At 42.5% G+C, this 17380-nt stretch overlaps 1 protein-coding gene across 2 annotated transcripts; it reads right to left on the bottom strand.

The window, feature by feature from the left end:
* Window positions 1-1178: 1178 nt before the first annotated feature.
* On the bottom strand, window positions 1179-12228 carry LOC311585613 (uncharacterized protein). Of its 2 annotated transcripts, none has more exons than XM_084761024.1 (4): window positions 12081-12228; window positions 5357-5483; window positions 5095-5160; window positions 1179-3937 (listed from the first exon to the last, which is right to left on the bottom strand). In XM_084761024.1, exons 1-4 carry the CDS (start codon window positions 12081-12083, stop codon window positions 2472-2474), a joined length of 1662 nt encoding a protein of 553 aa, XP_084617150.1. In that variant the 5' UTR covers window positions 12084-12228; the 3' UTR covers window positions 1179-2471. The 2 variants fall into 2 exon arrangements, with proteins under 2 accessions (XP_084617150.1, XP_084617149.1); XM_084761023.1 differs by having other exon boundaries at window positions 12012-12221.
* Window positions 12229-17380: the final 5152 nt, after the last annotated feature.

Raw genomic sequence — 17380 nt, 5'->3', positions numbered from 1 at the left:
CTTGGTAACCTGCTGTCCTTCCTCTGAGTGCCACCAGGTCTCCCCCTCCAGGGGACATGGTCAAATGTGAGGCACCAGAGTACGTGAGAAAGTCATATCCCACTCTCCACTCTACTGTGGAGAATGTTCTGTCCATTGGCTAGATCTTGGTAGGGGTTTAAAGTTTACGGCCTGTATTGTCCTTGGCTGGTGCCTTAGTTTGAGCAGGACCCCTGAGCCCAAATCTGCCTATCATAATGTTCTACTTGTAGGTTTCTAGGACCCTCTGGATCCTTCTACTTTGCTATTTTCCCATGCTTCTCTCATCTAGAGTCCTAATAGGATGTCCTCCCCTCTGTCCCAGTTTCCTGGTAAGTGAAGGCTTTCATGGGACATGCCCCTTGGGCTAGTATGCAGATATAAGTGAGTATATACCATTTGATTCTTTGTGCTTCTGGGTTAACTCACCCATTATGATCATTTCTAGCTCAATCTATTTGTCCACAAATTTCGGGAATTCCTTGTTTTTAATAGCTGAGTAGTATTCCATAGTGTATATGTACCACAGTTTCTTTATCCATTCTTCTACTGAGGTACACTTAGGCTGTTTCCATGTTCTGGCTATTATGAATAAGGCTGCTATGAATATGGTTGAGCAAATTTTCTTGTTGTGTGCTAGAGCATCTTCTGGGTATATTCCAAGGAGTGGAAGAGCTGGGTCTTGAGGAAGCCCTATTCCCAGTTTTCTGAGATAGCACCAGATAGATTTCCAAAGTGGCTGTAATAGTTTGCATCCCCACCAGCAATGAAGGAGTGTTCCTCTCTCTCCACAGCCTCGCCAGCATGTGGTGTCGCTTGAATTTTTGATCTTAGCCATTCTGATGGGTGTAAGATGGAATCTCAGAGTTGTTTTGATTTGCATTTCCCTGATGACTAAGGAGGTTGAGCATTTCTTTAAGTGTTTCTCAGCCACTTGATATTCCTCTGTAGAGAATTCTCTGTTTAGTTCTGAGCCCCATTTCTTAATTGGGTTATTTGGTTTGGTGGTGTTTAATTTCTTGAGCTCTTTATGTTTTGGATATTAGACCTTTGTCAGATGTAGGGTTGGTGAAGATCTTTTCTCAGTCTGTAGGCTGTCGCTTTGTTCTCTTGAGAGTGTCTCCTGCCTTAGAGAAGCTTCTCAGCCTCATGAGGTCCCATTTACTAATTGTTGACATTAAGGCCTGGCCTATTGGTGTTCTGTTCAGGAAGTTGTTTCCTGTGCCAAGTGAAAAACAAATGCACGGCTGTGTTAGTCAAGGTTCCCCAGGTGAATACAGCTGATAGAATTAGCCACTCTGTGTATGTGGAAAGGGGGTTTCTGTCTCACTGGCTGTGGTCCACTAGTCCAACAGTGGCTGACTAACAATGGAAAGTTGAGGAATCCAGTAGACGTTCAGTCCGTGTGTCTGGATGTGTCCGTTGGTCTTCAGTATATAGCTGAATCCCAAAGAAGAAGCCGCTAATGTCAGTAAGAGATGAACTTACTAGCCAGAGCTAGGGCAAGCAGACAAAGTGAAAGAACTGTCGTTTGCAATGTCCTTCATGTATGTAGGATGCCACCAGAAGCTACGGCCTAGATTAAAGGTGAATCTTATCACCTCAAGAGATCCAGATAAAACAAGAGTTTTCCTACTCCAAATCCTGTGATTAAGGAAAATTCCCCACAATATCCAACTCTTTGGGTTTAGTTAATTCCAGATGGAGTCCAACCCAGAATAGGCATCACAACAGCCGAGATAGAAGAACTGAGAGAGAGTTTTCCCTGTGACAGGCAAGGAAAGCATGAGAGTTGTTTCCATGACAATGGTCTTCTTCAACACAAGACAACTCAAGGTCCAAAGGTTCTGACACTGTCTGTCAGATTTTCCACCGGCTTTGTCTGCTTTTCTTCTGTGTGTCCTGGATGGGCCAGTTCAGAGAAGAGTAAGTGAAGAGAGGTTCAAGCCTAGAGCTGCTTGCGTGTCCCTCAGGCCTCCTCAGGGTGGTGGTTAAGGTGGGGTGCAGCCCATGCCCACCTCATCTCTGCTGGCCAACTGTCTGTGTTCTAGATAGACCATGCAGGAGAGGAGTGGGCAGAGAGTGATCCAAGCCTGAAGATTCAACATATTAAGTGCACTTCTTACATTGTTTATTTCCAATATATTTTCACATCTCTTAATATAACTGTCATTCAAAAGTTTTACCACATTGCTTACATTCATAGGGTTTCTCTGCAGTATGTGTTCTTTTATGAATTACAGTAGGACCATGATGTACAAAGGTCTTTCCACATTGATTACATTCATAGGGTATCTCTCCAGTATGTATGCTTTTATGTCTTAGGAGACAGACTGTTACATGCAAAAGCATTATGACATTAGTAATATTCATAAAGTATGAATGAAAGTATAAATTCTTTCATGCCTTTGAAGAAAACTGTGCTGTGCAAAGGCTTTACCACATTGATTACATTAATAAGGTTTCTTTCCTGTATGAAGTCTTTCATGCCTTTGAAGATTACTGTGCCGTGCAAAGGCTTTACCACATTGATTACATTCATAAGGTTTCTCTCCTGTGTGAATTCTTTCATGCCTTTGAAGATTACTGTGCCGTGCAAAGGCTTTACCACATTGATTACATTCATAAAGTTTCTCTCCAGTATGAAATCTTTCATGCATTTGAAGAGAACAGTACCATGCAAAGGTTTTACCACATTGATTACATTCATAAGGTTTCTCTCCTGTATGAATTCTTTTATGCATTTTAAGGTTCCTGTGACATGCAAAGGCTTTACCACATTGATTACATTTATAAGGTTTCTCTCTTGTATGAACTCTTTCATGCACTTGAAGAAGACTGTGCCGTGCAAAGGCTTTACCACACTGATTACATTCATAAAGTTTCTCTCCAGTATGAAATCTTTCATGCATTTGAAGAGAACAGTGCCATGCAAAGGCTTTACCACATTGGTTACATTCATAAGATTTCTTTCCTGTATGAGTTCTTTCATGCCTTTGAAGGTTACTGTGCTGTGCAAAGGCTTTACCACATTGATTACATTTATAAGGTTTCTCTCCAGTATGAATTCTTTCATGCCTTTGAAGATTACTGTGCAGTGCAAAGCCTTTACCACATTGATTACATTCATAAAGTTTCTCTCCAGTATGAATTCTTTCATGCATTTTAAGGGTCCTGTGACATGCAAAGTCTTTACCACATTGATTACATTCATAAGGTTTCTCTCCTGTATGAATTCTTTTATGCATTTTAAGGGTCCTGTGACATGCAAAGGCTTTACCACATTGATTACATTCATAAGGTTTCTCTCCAGTATGAATTCTTTCATGCGCTTGAAGAAGACTGTGCTGTGCAAAGGCTTTACCACATTGATTACATGCATAAGGTTTCTCTCCTGTATGAATTCTTTCATGCACTTGAAGACGACAGGGCCATGCAAAGGCTTTACCACATTGATTACATTCATAAGGTTTCTCTCCTGTATGAATTCTTTTATGCCTTTGAAGAGAACTGTGATCTTCAAAGTCTTTACCATATTGCCTACATTCATAAGATTTCTCTCTTGTAAAATTTCTTTCATGTCTTTGAAGGTGACTCTGACATGCAATGGCATTAACACCCTGATTACATTCATATGGTTTCTTTCCAATATGATTTCTTTCATCCCTCTGAAGATGACCTTGACATGCACCACTTCTACAACACTGGTTATCTTCATGGGTTATTTGTTCAGTGTGTGTTCTTTTATGTATTTGGAGACTACTGTGATGTGCAATGGCTTCACCATATTGAATGTCTTCCTTTGCTTTTTTTCCAGTATGAGTTCTTTTATGCCTCTGAGAATGACTGTGATGTGCAAACAATTTACCATGCTGAGTAAATTCAGAGGGCTTTTGCTCCACTATGAGTTCTTCCATTCCTGCAAAGATAATTGGCACAAATGAAAGCTTTACCACAGTCATTACACTGATGAATATTTTTATCTGTGTGATTTAATTTTACATTTTGGTCCAATTGTAAAGAAGAATTAGATATTATGGAATGTTCACTTTGTTTACTTTCATGGTGTTCCCATTCATTATGGGTTGTTTTCCATCTTTGAAGATAACTGTGATGGTAAAAGCATTGATTACACGAACTACATTTACAACATCCTTTTAAAATATAAGAAGATTTTCATATATTTGAAGAAAAATGGTAGAACTCAGAGCTCTACCACAATGATTGCATTCATAAATTTTCCTATAGTGTGACTCATATTATATTTGCAAAGTGAACTGAGAGAAACAGAAGAATTTCTTATTCCTATTACTAAAGAGGATTTTCTATAGTATAAGTTTGTGGATTTATTTTCAATGATGTTGGAAAACCAATTAATTGTAAACTTGTAGTATATTCAGAAAGTGTAGGCACAATGGTGACTACTACATATCTCCTAATTCTTCTAGGTTAGAGAGGAGAGCATTGCTTCTTTCATTACCTCTAAGCTCACATGGGTGGCATCCATTGTGACATATGACAGACTTATGAAAAGAATAACAAATGAAAGGGTCCCCACTGCAGTCACACAGTTTGACTTTTGTTTTCCTTATAGACATACGGCATAAGGATTAAAGTTTCTCCACAATAACATTCTTGCCTCTCATAAACTGCCACTCACTAAACTTTGCAACATTCCTGCAAATAATATGAGGAAAACTAGCTTTATTATGGAGCATTTGTTTATTAGATGTTTTGAACATAGACTTATTGCCTATGCCTTGGGCATAGCTTTTATAATATCTAAGTCATATGAGACTAAACACATTAGGGTTTGTGTAGTCTAGCTCTCATGGGGCTGTCATTCAAATGGTGACATCTGTTAATGCATGGTTTTCTTGTCTTCTGTCTTCGAGAAATGCTTTGCAATCATAAACCAGATACCTGCCATTGATGTACATGGTTTTGTGAGAATTTAATAATCATCAATATACTTAAGGAAGTGCATTTTTACACTGTTGATTTTCCTGAAAACTTGCAGGACACATTATAATTTCTTCAGAGGCATATTTGTATCAACTTGTGTAATGTAATTACCTTTCTTGTCTTCTAGACCATTGAAAATGTTCTCAAGAATTGTATTGTGGTCTTCCCAATTGTAGCCTAAAATATAATAGCAGAAATTGATTAATTTTTTTTTTTTTTTTGGAAATTAGGCAAAATTTAAGTAACCACCTTCAGTAAACATTAGAAACATCACTAATTTATTTACCTCATTCTTAATTGAAATAACAAATAACTGTATCAAAGAAACACTTGTCCTTACATTGTAAAAAGAAAGAAGAAATCACTGTCTTACCTATATCAGTGAGGTTCCTGTAGGTCTCCAGCATCACATCTTTGTAGAGTCTTTTCTGGGAAGGATCCAGCAAAGCCCACTCTTCCCGAGTGAAGTTCACATGAACATCATCGTAGGTCACTGCATCCTATACACCACAGACATGTGATAAGACAAATTGACATAAGACATAGTGACAACACTGCAAACGTATACGCCGTTGACAACAGACTCATGTAATTCTGATGCTTCTTCCACTTATTTCCTGACACAGATGTTCTAATGTAATCACCAAGGCATTTCAGATAGAAGTTGAATAATGATGCTCACTTCCATCATTCCTGCACCCCTTGGACAGGATACAGCTTTGCAAGAGGAATGCCCATCAACAGACATAGAGAGAGAGAAACAGAGAGACAATCAAGCAGCCCAACACTACTGAACTCACATCACAGAAACTGTATGAGCAACTGCTAACTATAAATATGAAGGGAAGGCTGGGTGTATTTTTTCATGCCTGTAATCCCAGCACTCAGGAGACAGAGGCAGGTGTATCTCATTGAGGTGTGTGCTGGCCTACACTATGCAATCAGCTTCAGCACAGCATGAGGTTCATATGAAGACCCTGACATGTCTCAAAAAAAAAAAAACAAAAACAAAAACAAAAACAGGTAATCAAACAAAAAAGACAGAAAGAACTCAGAGGTGTTTACTGAAGTTCCTACTAGGTCACACACATTCACCCCAGCTCTGTATTCATCTTCCGGAAACCTCAAATGCCCCAGTTTAAAATGTAATATCAATAACATCTCTCTAATAGAAAATGCATGTTCAAACAGTTACAAATTGATGGATGTATGAGCAATATAAGTTTTTATCATAAATAAACCACCTAGGGCAGGAGAGATTACAACAGAGCTCTTGTGGGTCCTACAAATAATTGGAGTCCATTGCCACTATTTAGATTAGAGGCTCACAACTACCCATTATACTGTGGTCAGATTTCTGAGACCATCCTCAGACTACGGTGAGTATAGGACACACATCATGTACATATTCATGCATACGGGCAAAATACACATTTATTCAAAAAAAATTCAAAACAACTGTAACAGGTAGAAAGAATTTCAGACACCTGAAACCCAATGACGTAAAAGGCTCATTTAGTATTAGTGTAATAAACACAGGCCATCCTGAGAAATAACATATACTCTATGACATATTTCAAAATTCAAGACAAGGATGAAAAGAAATACAACAGCATATGCTTGCGTATACCTACACGCCAATCCCATGTGCTAATAATATTAAAACAAAAAAATCCAGGAATTTTGGCTCAATCAAACCTCAGTAGTCTGTAGGGCCTTTTGCCATATCAAGTCTTTGTGTGTTCTGCGATTGTTCAAAAGATATTATTCCGGGTTCTGCCCTACATCAAAATAACTTATTGCATACTGCTTTTGGTAATAACTTGCTACTCAGGTAATGAACAGTTTTTGTGGGATCACAGGCCATGATTCTGGGAGCTTAGCACAGAGGCACAAGCTAGAAAATGAAGGCAAAGACCATGGATAAACACTGTTCCATAGCTTGTTCTCTCCTCGGTCAGCGTCTCGTGTTCACCTGGCCCTTTTATGCAGCCCACAGCCACTTGTTTTGGGATTTTGCCACCCTCAGTGGAAGAGTCTTCCCACGTCAATCAACCATCAACACAATTTTTCGCAGGCACAGCAAGCAACCAGTGTGATGGGGACATGCCCTCAATTGAGGCACCCTCAGATAACAGTTTGCTTTGGATTGTAAAGAACTGTCAACACTTTGCCTTTTGTTTAACTTCACCTAACGTTCAGAGACCCTATTGAAGATACTAGTGAGAATCGTATCCTTGTAAGAGCGTAATATCCACAAACCTCTAACAAGGGGTAGAGAGATATGTGGACCCATATGATTCTCGAAAAAGTTCAAATACACTCGTCATTTTACCTACGGTCTGCCACCAACAACCAGACCAGACAAACTTAGATAAAGATACATGAAGAGGATAGAAATAAACATTAAGAGCTAGTTTACCAATAATGGAGGTAAAGATGTGCCTTCTGATGCATATTTTATTTTCAACCTGGTTGGACAGACACTGACAAATGACAAGAGAACTTCCTATATGCTCCAGAGTTCTCACTCCCTCCTGCCTCTGTTGCAGCCTCCAAACAGTGTTTCCCCTGGTACAAAAGCCTAAGCAAGACAGCTCAGAAGACGATAATAATGTCTGGGGGAACGTTAACCTAGGAGGAGAAATCTAACTTGGAGAAAAAGGCAAAAAAGTACCATAATTCTTTTTTGTTGTTTGTTTTTTTGTTATGTTTTGTTGTTTTTTGAGACAGGGTCTCTCTGTGTTAGCCTTAGCTGTCCTGGACTCACTTTGTAGACCAGGCTGTCCTTGAACTCACAGTGATCCACCCGCCTCTGCCTTCCGAGTGCTGGGATTAAAGGCGTGCGCCACCACGCCCAGCAAGTACCATAATTCTAACTGGTCCCCCCACGTGGCCCCACAACACTTACCTTCCAACCATGTCCACCTCTTAGCATCTCTAATCTTCTTCCTCAACCCAATGCTAACGACTTCCCATCACATTCTTTCATTGAAACCTTGAAGAAACTTTTGCCCCGCCCCTCCTCACATTTACAGGAGGCCACAGTGCCCTGGCCTTCCATACCTGGTGCACAATTGGTAGCTGCTTTGTATATGAAGGAGCCTGAAAATCTGGCTACACCATGATGGAGGATACTAAGGTCTTGAGGCACAGGTCCTCCCTGCAAATACCACTAATCAACAGGCCAAGCTAACAGACATTACCCCTGCCTTCCAGTTGGCACAGGGACAGTCCTGAAATATTCATACAGACCACAAATATGCCTTTCCTATCCTCCTGTCCCATGCAGCCATGTGGAGAGAGGGCAGGTTACTAACAAGAGAGTGAGGACCTATAACTAATGCAGACCAGGTCACGGCCATGCTAAAAGCCTCCCACATTTCCACATCTATTGGAATTGTCCACCCTAGGTCACACCTGAGTGACAATTCCATAGTCTCTAAAGGAAATAACTAGACTGATGAGGCAGCTAGGGCTGTGGCCTTTGGAAGCCTAAACTTGTCTCAGCCATCACTAGAAATCCACACCCTACAACCCTCACACCCCACATCACTTCCTGATACTCGTCAAATTCTGTCCTGTTCACCCTAATATCCAAGCCTGATGTAACTTTGTTAAAACCCACTACAGCCTACTGCCTTGAACTTAAACATCTTAAAGACTATTACTACCTCCTGTAACACCTGTCAGTTGTCAAATCCTAACTGCAGGTATCGTAGCCCCCCTTTCCCTTGTCTCCAAGTTAGGGGCTCCCTCCCTGGGACTGACTAGCAACATGAGTTCACCCACATGCACACAGTCATGCATGCCTAGTATCTACTGGTCCTGGTAGACACATTCTCAGGACGGGTGGAGGCCTTTCCCACTACCAACACCTCCTTCCAGAGATCACCCATCACTCTGGAGTCTCTGGCTTCATCCAACTGGACAATGATCCCGAGTTCACATCTCGCGTTTCCCTAAACATTCCTTGCTATTTTCATACCCCATACTACCCACAGTTCTCAGGAAAGGTAGAGCCAACTAACTGGTCTTTAAAAAATATTCTCATTAAACTGTCACAGGAACTTCACCTTGACTGGGTGACATTCCTGCCACTGGCTCTATTCAGGCTGAGGGCTCTCCCTAAGAAAACTGCTTCTATTTCACCCTTTGAGCTCATTTCTGGACAACCAGTCCTAACACTCATTTTTTTTTTCACTTAAATCAGCACCCCTCCCTGACCATGTACCCACGAGTTACTCTGTCATCTCTGCTCCCTACTATGAGACTTCACTGACCACCATCTACCCAACCCCTGTCCCCCCCTGTAAACACTGGAGATCATCGGATTCTTTGTTTCCTCCAGACCAATGTCCCTCAGCTCTTTCCATCAAATAGCAGAGCCCTTCAAAGTAAGTCTTCTGACTCCCACAGCTGCAGACCTGGAAGGCTTCCCTCACCTCTGTAACCTCAGGCCTTTTAACTCACCTCTTCAAGATAATGCCCCTTCCTACCTACCAACTCCAACAGGGCCCTGCTCCCTTAAGCTCCAAGAGGAAGGCTGAGCCCAACCACCTTGCCTCCTACTCTGGAAAAGTGAGGCTTCACTCCAGCAGCCATGGTCAACTCTACTCTATTGGATACATAGTTTCCCTCCTCCCCCTCTGGTCTGTTCTTGTACAGGGTAACCCTTATATTTCAAGACTCAAGGTTCAAGAAGCCCTCATTTGTTCATAACAGTCTCTCTGAGTAGAGTAGGGAAATTGCTCTATGGCTGGGTGTCAGAAGCCAAGTGAATTCGCCATTACCCCCATATCCAGCCCTCCTCTCTTATTTGATAGAATTGTTAGCTTCCTCTTTTACCGGACAGAAAGTCTTTGCAGGGAAGGACTGGACACTTACAGGGGCTGCCCCTATTGGTCATGACAGATCCACACAGCTCAGAGGATCCTCCTTCGCCTCACAGCTACCCTGGAAGAAGTCCATAAAACCACGTGTGTACTTTTGGCCTATCATGATTTTTTTGTTGTTGCTGTTGGTGGTTGGTTTTTTTTTTCGGGGGGGGGGTGGTTGGAGAGCCTTGGCTGTCCTAGACTCACTTTGTAGACCAGGCTGGCCTCGAACTCACAGGATTCCGCCTGCCTCTGCCTCCTGAGTGCCGGGATTAAAGGCGTGCACCACCACGACCACCTTTTTTTTCACCTATCTTTGGGGTTATCTTATAAAGAGAATTCCTTCCATCTGCTGCCTCATGTGTCTCCAGAGACAGTCTCTGTATGCTCTTCCCCAATTAAACCAGTTACATGGATCTGCCATATGGCGTGAGTGCTGAGTTCGCCGTTCAGCTCCGCTACACAAATACTGATACCTAGGAGTAAACCCAGGCTTTCTGCATATTAGGTAAGTGTTGTCCCACCAAGCTATATTCCCAGACCTTCCCAGAAATTTTACACACAATTTCAATTAAAATCAACCTTGACACCGGGTCTGGTGGTGCACGCCTTTCATTCCAGCACTGGGGAGGCAGAAATAGGCAGATCACTGTGAGTTGCAGAACAGCCTGGTCTATAAAGCGAGTCCAGGACAGTCAAGGATACACAGAGAGACCCGGTCTCGGGGTGGGGGGGACCTACAGTTATGCCACATAACCTTTTTAAGAATAGCATCTTGTTAAAAAAAAAAATAGAATAGCATCTTGTATACCTCTTAAAGGGGGTAACTAGAAAGAAGGGGAGACATTTATGACGTCAGGAGAAACTCTGCTACAACTCAAGAGTAGTCCAGTGAAGCAATCTGCAGAAGGGAACACAGGGCACCTCAGGGGCATCACTGGTCAAGCCCACAGAGCCCTTGGGACTGAGAACCAGAGTAGTGACAAGACTTGGGTCCTCAGGAGCTGAAGCAACACCTCCCCAAAGGTCCTGGCCCCAACTTTACCAGATCTCCCAAGCATTGGCCCTGCTGTAGAGGAGTTCTACTTTATTCTGAATACTTGAGCAGCAAGTTAGAGGCTTGTCCTTTGCATGAAGATGGGCCTAGTGGCTGGTCATAGTAAGGGGTGACTCCTTTACCATGCTTTAGAGCCAAATGTCTGGACAATCCTAGTGAGTAAGCATATAATACATCCCAGCATCCTAACCTCTAACAGGCTGGGTGAGCATACTACTTATCTGTGGGGCATTTTGAAGGCTGCCCTCCCTCACCTAAATCCTACTTGGTGTCTCTTAATGTTTTCTAAGCATGGGCAAATGCTTTCCATCATCACTTCTACTTTCTCCATCACAGCTTAACACTGCAGTGCTCCCCAACGCATGTGATGCCTTTTACAACCTCCACAAAATTAACTCCAAATGGATCTTACACCTCAGTGTTAACGTCTAGGGCAGAACTTGTAGAAGATCTTAGAGAAACAAAGGATCTTCGAGTTTGGCATCCTTCCTAGGATATTTCTACAAGTAGTCCTGACCCAAAAGCTTTGCCCAAATGCAGCTCCCATAGTAAAGTTATTCAAAGGCCACAGCTGGGTCCAGGAAGTGACTAGGACCACAAGGGACCTCACAGGTGGCTCAATATGGCCTATGCTTACCACATAACCCCAGGGAGGAAGCACCACACCACACCAGCGGCTGCTTCCTACTCTTCCCCGTTGTGGGCTGCGACCCTGAGTTCGCCATGCCGCAACTTTGGAGCTTGCCTGAGCTTTCTTCACAGCGCCCAGCAGCAGTGCTCAGAGCACAGCACACCAACCCATTCAACACAGCTCAGCTTTCCAGCTGAACCTGCAGCTCAGCGCCCGGCAGAACCCGCCTTCTCTGTGTGCTGGCAGGCCACCTGGAGGCCCGGATTGGCCGGTGAGTCTTGAGTGACACGAGCACCTCCCTTAGGCTGAGAGTGTGCCGCTAGAGGGACACCGCATTTTTTTTTTTTTTTTAAAACAGGCCCAGACTTCCAGCTCATTTCCAGATAGGAAGAGATTTGCGTTTCAGCAGCGCTAGTGTCTGTCCTCCAAAAGCGAAACTCTCTGTTTTCCACGCGAGACTCACCTCACCTCTCCTGCAAGCTCTGCTCAGCAGCCTGCTGCTCCCTTCCGGGGACAGTGACCCTCCACTCACCATGTCGGGACGTTGGAACTTGCTCGAGCTTCCTCACAACAGTCAGCAGCAGAGCTCAGAGCACAGAACAGCAAACTTCTCAAGCCCGCTCAGCTTCTGAGCTGAACCTCCAGCAAGGCTCCGAGAAGAACCCGCTTCCGCGTTTGACTGGCAGGTCTAACTGGAGGCCCTGATTGGCCAGTTCATCTTAAGTGACATAAATGCTTCCCTTCGGGTTAGAGTGCGCAGCAGGGACGCAGAATCGCGGTTCCTGGCCCCAGGCTACCTATCCAGGGACAAGCCTTTTCCAGAAATGCAGAGGTCTGCATTTCAGTAGCACTGTCCTCCAATAGCCTTAACGTCGTCTTTCAGACTAGCCTAGGGAGGACCCACCACTTGAGCTTCCTCCGCTCAGCCACAGGCTCCTCCCTCCTGTTTGGGCACAGAGACCCTGACTTCACTGTGTCACAGCACCCAGCAGGCACCTCCCCTTCTTCCTCTTGTACCTAGGTGGGTAACTTGCAGAGCCCATTACTCAATTGGCAGTGAAATTATCAATGGGTCTCACAATTAAAGAGAGATTTTAGGAGACACGACTTCTGTTTTGTTTCTTCACGCTGGGTTCAGGCAAACTCCTGCAACGTGTTACCTGGTAGGAATCAGGCAACCCTGAGAGAAGAGGGAAACCTAGCATCCTCTGTAGAGCACTGTTAGCTGCAGCTCTTCCTCAGTGGGAAAGTGAAAAACAAATACAGGGCTGTGTTAGTCAAGGTTCCCCAGGTGAATACAGCTGATAGAATGAGCCGCTCTGTGTATGTGGAAAGGGGGTTTCCGTCTCACTGGCTGTGGTCCCACTAGTCCAACAGTGGCTGACTAACAATGGAAAGTTGAGGAATCCAGTAGACGTTCAGTCCGTGTGTCTGGATGTGTCCGTTGGTCTTCAGTAGATAGCAGAATCCCAAAGAAGAAGCCGCTAATGTCAGTAAGAGATGAACTTACTAGCCAGAGCTAGGGCAAGCAGACAAAGTGAAAGAACTGTCGTTTGCAGTGTCCTTCATGTATGTAGGATGCCACCAGAAGCTACGGCCTAGATTAGAGGTGAATCTTATCACCTCAGAGATCCAGATTAAACAAGAGTTTTCCTACTCCAAATGCTGTGATTAAGGAAAATTCCCCACAATCTCCAACTCTTTGGGTTTAGTTAATTCCAGATGGAGTCCAACCCAGAATAGGCATCACAACAGCCGAGATAGAAGAACTGAGAGAGAGTTTTCCCTGTGACAGGCAAGGAGAGTTGTTTCCATGACAATGGTTTTCTTCAACACAAGACAGCTCAGGACTATCTGACTCAAGGTCCAGGGGTTCTGACACCATGTCCAGTCTCTGTGACTGAGAGACATGAAAGGAGCACAAAGACATACACACAGGCAAAAGACTCGTACATGGAATATAATGACTTTTTTTTTTTATAGATAGGGAAACTTGCAATAAAAGGTATTGTTGAAGCTGGGCGTAGTAGTGCATTCCTTTAATCCCAGCACTTAGAGCACAGGGCCGTGGTGATCACTGTCAATTTGAGGAAATACCGTGCTACATGTACACACACACACACAAACACATACACTTTGAGAAAGAAGAAAAAACTTAAATAACAGACAAAAAGGAGCATTGGCGAGTAGGGCAATATAATACCTCTTAATGTCATTTCAGATGTTTTCCACAATCATTTTTCAAAAATGAATATTGCCAAACATAATTGCACATGTCATTAATCCCAGAACTTTGGACGCAAACGCATATTCATGAAATCGAGGTAATGCTGGTGTACATAGTCACTTCCGTAGTATCACACAACTCCAGTGGACATAAGAAAAAATTTTTTTTCAAAGGTGACTATTATTGTAGTGTCTCAAAGCGAAAAGCAACCACCAAAATGTTGTAATATTAAAATATATATATATATATATATATTTTAGCTGTTTGTGGTAGCACACGCCTTCAATTCCAGCACTTGGGAGGCAGAGGCAGGCTTATCGCTGTGAATTTAAGGCCAGCCTGGTCTACAAAGAAAGTCCAGGGCAGTTAGGGATAACCCAGAGAAACCCTTAACTACTCTAAACTACTGAGCCATCTCTCCAGCCCCCTATTTCTTTCAAAGGTAAATAATCCAAAGATTAGCCTAGAACACAAGAGCTCCTTCAGCAAGGGTCAACAACTCGAAGGTCACAGCGTGCAGGCTAAGCAAGGGATTTCTAACATGGCTGAATTTAGCATGGCTTCCCACAAGAAAGATCAGTAGTAGCTGGAGGGTCAGAAATATAAGAGGTTAGGGAGCTCTTGGACTTGTTTTTGTAGGAGTTGTGAAGTCTGCTTATATAATTTCTTTACACGTGCAATCAAAGGTAACATTGGTCAAGTTCACAGGATTACTGGTGCAGTTTCTTTAGGCCTTTTGATGAAAAACCTGAATATATTTTTATGCTTATGTTTTTTTTTCTTTTTATCCCCTTATTTGGGGGGGAGGGTTGTTTGTTTGTTACAAATATTGTACACTCTTGGTTTTTGTGCTTTGTGGTAACTTCCTCCTCCTCCTTTTTCCTCTCTCTCTCTCTCTCTCTCTCTCTCTCTCTCTCTCTCTTTCTTTCTCCCCACCCCCTAGGAACCCAAGACTGGGTATTGAGGTTCAACCTACTGTCTCAGCTGCTCAGTCATAGGCTCTTAAACTTCTTTATTAACCCATCAAAGATAACTGGGGAGTCATCTTTACACTACATAGTAAGGCAAGAGATCCCCCAATAGCAAATACAATACCAGAATCTGTTTGCATTTAGCTCATTGCTCATTCGGCAGCTAACAAGGGAATGTGTCCACCTCAACACGGTGTGAATGAAGGGCACCTCTGCCTTCATGTACGCACTTATTGCTCTCAACTCTTCTTTCCTCACCACGCTCACTGTATCCCGTAAGTTCCGATATGCTGTGCATTCATTTTCGTTGAATTCTATTCTTTTAGATCTATTTATTAATGCATATACATGTTAATGTATGCCAGAAGAGGGCATCAGATCACATTATAGATGGTTGTGAGCCACCATGTGGTTGCTGGGAATTGAACTCAGGACCTCTGGAAGAGCAGCCAGTGCTCTTAACCTCTGGGCCATCTCTCCAGCCCCTTCATTGAATTCTAGAAAGTTTTTCATTTCTTTATTTTTGTCTCGACCCACTTTTCATTCTGTAGAGGGTGGTTCAGCTTGTATACGTTTTAAAGCTTTCTGTTGTTTCTGTTGTTGACGATGTGCAGTGTTAATCCACAGTGATCCTATGGGAAGCAGGGGTTTACTTCAGTTTACTTGTATCTGTTAAAACTTGCACTGTGTTTGAGGATATGATCAGGTTTTTAGAAAGTTCCACACATTGCTGAGAAGAAGGGATATTCTTTTGTGTCTGAGTGAAATAGTCTGTAAGAATGAGTTGGGTTTATTTGGTTTTTAACGTCAGTTATCAGGAGCATTTCTCTGTTTAGTTTTTCTCTGGAGGACCTACCTGTTGGTGGAAATAAGATACTGAAGTTTCCCACTGTAAGTGTATGAGGGTCGATGTGGGATTTAAGCTGCAGACTTGTTCCTTTCACAGTGGTGGCAGCTATTATGTTTGGAGCATAGATGTTAAGAATGAAAACGCTGGGCTGGAGAGATGGCTCAGTGGTTAAGAGCACTGCCTGCTCTTCCAAAGGACCAGGGTTCAATTCCCAGCACCCACATGGCAGCTCACAACTGTCTGTAACTCTAAGATCTGACACGCTCACACCAATGCACATAAATGAAAAATTAAAAAAAAAAAAAAAGAATGAAAATGCTACCTTGGTAGGGTTTTTTTTAATGCATATTTAGCATCCTTCAACATCTCTTTTCATTAATTTTTGTTTGAAGTCTATTTTGTTAGATGTTAAAATGGCTACATCAACTTGCTTCTTAGATCCATTTGGCTGAAGTGTCATTTTCCAACCTTTACCTTGAGGCTGTACTGTCCATCAAGTTGAACTGTATTTCTTTCTCTTCATTTTTGTTTTGTTGTTGTGATTTTTTTTTTCATGGCAGAGTTTCTCTGTGTAGCCTTGGATGGCCTGGACTCACCTTGTAGATCAGGCTGGCTAATGAACTCACAGCAATCCACCTGCCTCTGCCTCCCTGAGTGCTGGTTTTAAAGGCGTGCGCCACCACACTTGGGCTGAACTGAATTTCTTGTATACAATAAGAGGATGGATTCTCTCTTTAGCATCCATTCTGTTAGACCGTGTCTTTTTATTGGTGAATTAAGGTCATTGAACAGTGACTGTTAAGTCCCTGTTGCTGCTGCTGCTGCTGCTGCTGCTGCTGCTGCTGTTGCTGCTGTTGTTATTGAGTGATGGTGGTAGTGGTGGTGATGTGTGTGCACGCACTTCCGTTTTCTTTTTGCTGATGATGTGAGATTATTTGTTTCCTCTGTTGTCACGTGTATAGTTTACACCTTGGCTTGCATTTTTTTCTTTCTAGCACCTTGTATGGGGCTGTGTTTATAGACATATTATTTAAATTTGACTTTATCACGGAATAACTTATTTTCTCCATTTGTTGTGATTGATTTTTTCTGCATATAATAAGCTGGGATGGCATGTGTAGTTTCTTAAGAGTCTGCGGCACATGTGTCTAAGTCTTTCTTACTTTTAAATTTTCCATTGAAAAACAGGTATAATTCTAATAGTTCTGCCTTTATAGGTTACTTTGTTTTGTTTTGTGTTGTTCTTTTTGCAACTTTTTAAATATTTTTTCTTTGTTCTGTATGTTTAGAATTTGGTTATTATGTGGCAAGGTGACTTCCTTTTGTGGCCCAATCTGTTTGGTGTTTGTATGCTTAGTGTCCCTTTATAGGCATTTTCTTCTTTACATTACACATTTTTTAGATTATTTTGATGAAAATATTTCCTAGACATTTCAACTGGTGTTTTTCTCCTTCCTCTATTCCTACTATTTGCAATTGCCTTATCATAATGTCCCAGAGTTCCTGAAAGGTTTTTTTTCCAGGAAATTTTTAGATTTCACATTTTTTTGATGGATTTATTCATTTCTTCCATTGTATCTTGACTGCCTGAGATTCTCACTTTGTAGACCAGGCTGACTTCAGACTCACAGAGGACCACCTGTGTCTGCCTCCACGAGTGCTGGGATTGCAGCTGTGTGCCATTGAGCCCGGCGCTTCCATTTCTTTTCTGCGGTGAAACTTATCTCTGTAGTTCATTGTTGCAGTCCTAAAACTTTCACTTCCAGGTTTCTCTCAATTTGTGC

This window comes from Acomys minous, assembly GCF_964271855.1.
Source record: "Acomys minous genome assembly, chromosome: 16".
Classification (NCBI taxonomy): domain Eukaryota; kingdom Metazoa; phylum Chordata; class Mammalia; order Rodentia; family Muridae; genus Acomys; species Acomys minous.
This window is presented reverse-complemented; position numbering and strand designations above follow the sequence as displayed.